The sequence below is a fragment of the Salvia splendens genome, chromosome 1 (genome assembly GCF_004379255.2).
Source record: "Salvia splendens isolate huo1 chromosome 1, SspV2, whole genome shotgun sequence".
Taxonomy (NCBI): Eukaryota; Viridiplantae; Streptophyta; class Magnoliopsida; order Lamiales; family Lamiaceae; genus Salvia; species Salvia splendens.
In genome coordinates, this window is record NC_056032.1 from 43,437,619 (window position 1) to 43,441,276 (window position 3,658).

Sequence of the window (3,658 nt, forward strand, 5' to 3'; positions counted from 1 at the left end):
TATTAATTCATCTAGCTAGGTGAAATTAATGAATGAGACTGATAGTCACAATTCCACAAATGTTTTTCTACTTTAATCCAATCCAGTCTCATGTTAATCTCGAAACAAATTAATCTGAAATCATTCATTAAAACTTGTATTACCTAATAATGGCTAATTTAGAATGTTAAGATGTCAAAATAAACCAGTTGAAAATAAATGGGAAAAAGGAAAAGAAAAAAACAATAAAACTGCTTCAGTTGCTTTTCAAAGCGGTACTATCTTCTTTGCCTTCCAATAATTTTCCCAATTTCACTAAAAAAATCTCCACCTCGTCAACCACCGCCGCTCCTCATCTCCGCCGCACTTCATCTCCATGCGCTACAGTAGTACACCGGCTTCAACGCTAAAAAATCTCTTAGAATGTTCCGATTCACTAGTTTTTCTGATGAAAAAGCAGTAGAGATCAGATTATTAATCCTCGCTAGCTTCTAGGGTTTCTTCCATCTCCTTCTCGATTTTACCGTTTCTGATCTGCAATTCAGTGTAATGGAGGAGTACAATCACGAGATGAGCGGGAACTCGAATTCGAGGTGCAATTTCCTGTACGGAGATTCATCTGTTTACGGAAGAAGCAGCTCCTTCCATCTCCAATCACCGAATTGCTACGATCAATCGGAGACCAAGCAGCAGGCGGTCAAAATTGAATCGCGAAATCACGCTTCGAGGTTCCAATACTCCGCGATTACTCCGGCTGCAGTGGAGGACCACCGCCGCCGCCACGATCGGGACGATTCCGGCGAAGCTGAGTCTATTAAAGCGAAAATTGTCGCTCATCCTCAGTATTCAAGCCTTTTGGATGCTTATATGGGCTGCCAAAAGGTTAGATCTCTCTTTCTCTCTCTAGACAGAGATACATGCATAGTGTTTTTAATCCAAAACCTAATTTTTTTAATTAGGTGGGAGCGCCGCCGGATGTGGTGGCGCGGCTGGCGGTGGTGCGGCAGGAGTTTGAGGCGAGCCAGCGGGCTGCGGCGGCTACCGGCAGAAACGTCTCGAAGGATCCAGAACTCGACCAATTCATGGTGAATTTTTTCCCCTCTCTATATATATGTATAATTTGATTTAAATTTTTGAAATTGGTTGTAATTGATTCCGATGATGAATTTTAGGAAGCGTATTATGATATGTTAGTGAAGTATAGAGAGGAGCTGACGAAGCCGATTCATGAAGCTATGGAGTTCATGCGACGCATTGAGAAGCAGCTCAATTTGCTCACCAAAAACACTACAGGTACTCTCTCTCACACACACACACACACACACACACACACACACACACACACAAATTAGTGGAGCTCAGATATCCAGTGATAAATATTGCCCAGATTTTTGTTGTGCAGTACAAAACTGGTAGTTGAAACTGCTCACTATCCGAATTGTGTTTGACTCTCTCTTTTCAGTTTTCTCTCTCAAGGAATTACACCTTTCATCAATTACTGACCGTTTGCTATTTTTCCAGAAGACAAAAACATTGACTGATACAATCATTTTCCAACGCTTTGTTCACGAGTGCCAATATTGAGTTTATTTATTTATTTCTCACTTTTGAAATAAAACAAAAAGATAAAACCCTAATCACGAGGGCATAAATAATCCATGTTTCCTTTCTTGATTCAAAGTATATAAACAGCAATTTCTTGGTTTCCTCTTTTCTGAAATGGATATATAACTACTGGGATACTATACACAGATTTCATTATTAATTTTTGGTAACGTATATTTTATGACTGTATAACATTTGTTGATATTACTGTGAGCTTACCTTAAAATATAAATGTATAATGAAGTTTTTATAGTACTACTATAAATATTTTATAGTGCACTGGCATTGATAAGCTGTGTGTCCGTGCCCTATGTTGTTTCTGATTTTACCCGTGAACTTAAAATAGCCAATTAAATAAATAACTTTTGTATGTTTGGTAATTTTCCAAACCTCACCCGACCAGTTCTTTTGTGGTGAAATTTAGCTGACTTGGCATGCCGATAAATCTACGTGGATATGTCTGAAAATCCTTAGTGGAAATATTACACGAAACTCAAAAATTTGTGATTTAATTGATTGTTTTTTAAGTTTACAAAAATTTACGTGGATATGTTGTTTTTTTTACTAACTGACAATGTCTATTAAACTATCTATTCATCGTTGCAAATTGTCAATAACAGTATTTTTGGCAAAAAACAAATAATGAAAACTCTATTATACTATTGCATATTCTGTGCTGCAGTAGTGTATATATATAAGGTTGTTTCTAAATTATAATTTGAACTTGGATCTAATAGTGATTTTTAGTTCGTACTTTAACATCAAGGATACTTTTTTAATTTGAATTCACAAGTATATAATTCGTACTTTAACATCATGGTGACCTTTTAAATTATAAATATAGCTTTGTGGTCATCCAACTGAATCTGATCTTCGTCGAAAGCTGATTTGGCAACTTCAGATTGGCTGAAAATTTTTACTGAAGCTATTAAGTGAACAACGGGAATATATGTAACATTGCACACACTTTTGTTTCACATGCTATTACGAATTCAATGAAATGTTCCCAACATGTGTTTCTTTGGTTTGGACACAAAAGAGGAGAAATACGAGGGCAATGGTTCGTCTGAAGAAGAGCACGAGGACAGTGGCATCGAGACAGAAGTTGCGGAGATTGACCCGAGAGCAGAAGACCGGGAGCTGAAGAACCACCTCTTGAAGAAGTACAGCGGATACCTGAGCAGCCTCAAGCAGGAGCTCTCGAAGAAGAAGAAGAAAGGGAAACTCCCCAAAGACGCGAGGCAAACGCTCCTCAGCTGGTGGGAGTTGCACTACAAGTGGCCTTACCCTTCGGTATACATACAATACATATGCAAATGCTTTTGATCATCGTTGGCATCGTCATCATTATCAACGTGTTGAATGTGAATGTTGGTGCAGGAGTCGGAGAAGCTGGCGCTGGCAGAGTCGACAGGGTTGGACCAGAAGCAGATAAACAACTGGTTCATAAACCAAAGGAAACGGCATTGGAAGCCGTCTGAAGATATGCAGTTCATGGTGATGGATGGGCTGCAGCACCCACATGCTGCAGCAGGGCTTTACATGGAAGGCCATTATATGGGTGACGGGCCTTACAGATTGGGGCCGTGACGTCGTTCGTCCGTCATAGTTCTGCTGCCTCTGCCTTGTGGTTAGTTAATTATATAAATCTGTGGAAATTTGCAAGGGAGCTGATGCTGCTGGTTTGGTAATTGGTAGCAATTTGACAGCTCATTAAGCTTGTATTTCTTCTTGTTATTGTTGCTAGTTGTGTTAATCTAAGTGTTTTTTTTTTGTTTTTGTATGATGTTTCTTGGTGAAATGTATCTGTATTATTGGTGTTTAAATGTTGAAATAATTGTGTATCTTAACCTGATAAGCAGTACAGATTCAGTCCACTCTTCAATTTTACTTATAATATTTATGAGTATTATAAAAATTCTTCTTAATATAAATACATTATTTTTTACCCAAATACTACTTATTAATGTATCTTTGTATAGCCGTAACTAGATAAAGACAATTTCGACCGAATGACAAGTAATTTGATTAATATTCATTTTCATCACATTAAAAACCCATAAAAACGATTGTA

The 3,658-nt window shown here is 37.8% G+C and overlaps 1 protein-coding gene across 1 annotated transcript; it reads left to right on the forward strand.

The window, feature by feature from the left end:
• The first annotated feature begins 244 nt into the window (after window positions 1-244).
• LOC121753996 (homeotic protein knotted-1-like) lies at window positions 245-3,442 on the forward strand. Its single transcript, XM_042149324.1, has 5 exons — window positions 245-861; window positions 939-1,064; window positions 1,152-1,272; window positions 2,624-2,877; window positions 2,965-3,442. Exons 1-5 carry the CDS (start codon window positions 529-531, stop codon window positions 3,172-3,174), a joined length of 1,044 nt encoding a protein of 347 aa, XP_042005258.1. The 5' UTR covers window positions 245-528; the 3' UTR covers window positions 3,175-3,442.
• The last annotated feature ends 216 nt before the right edge of the window (window positions 3,443-3,658 follow it).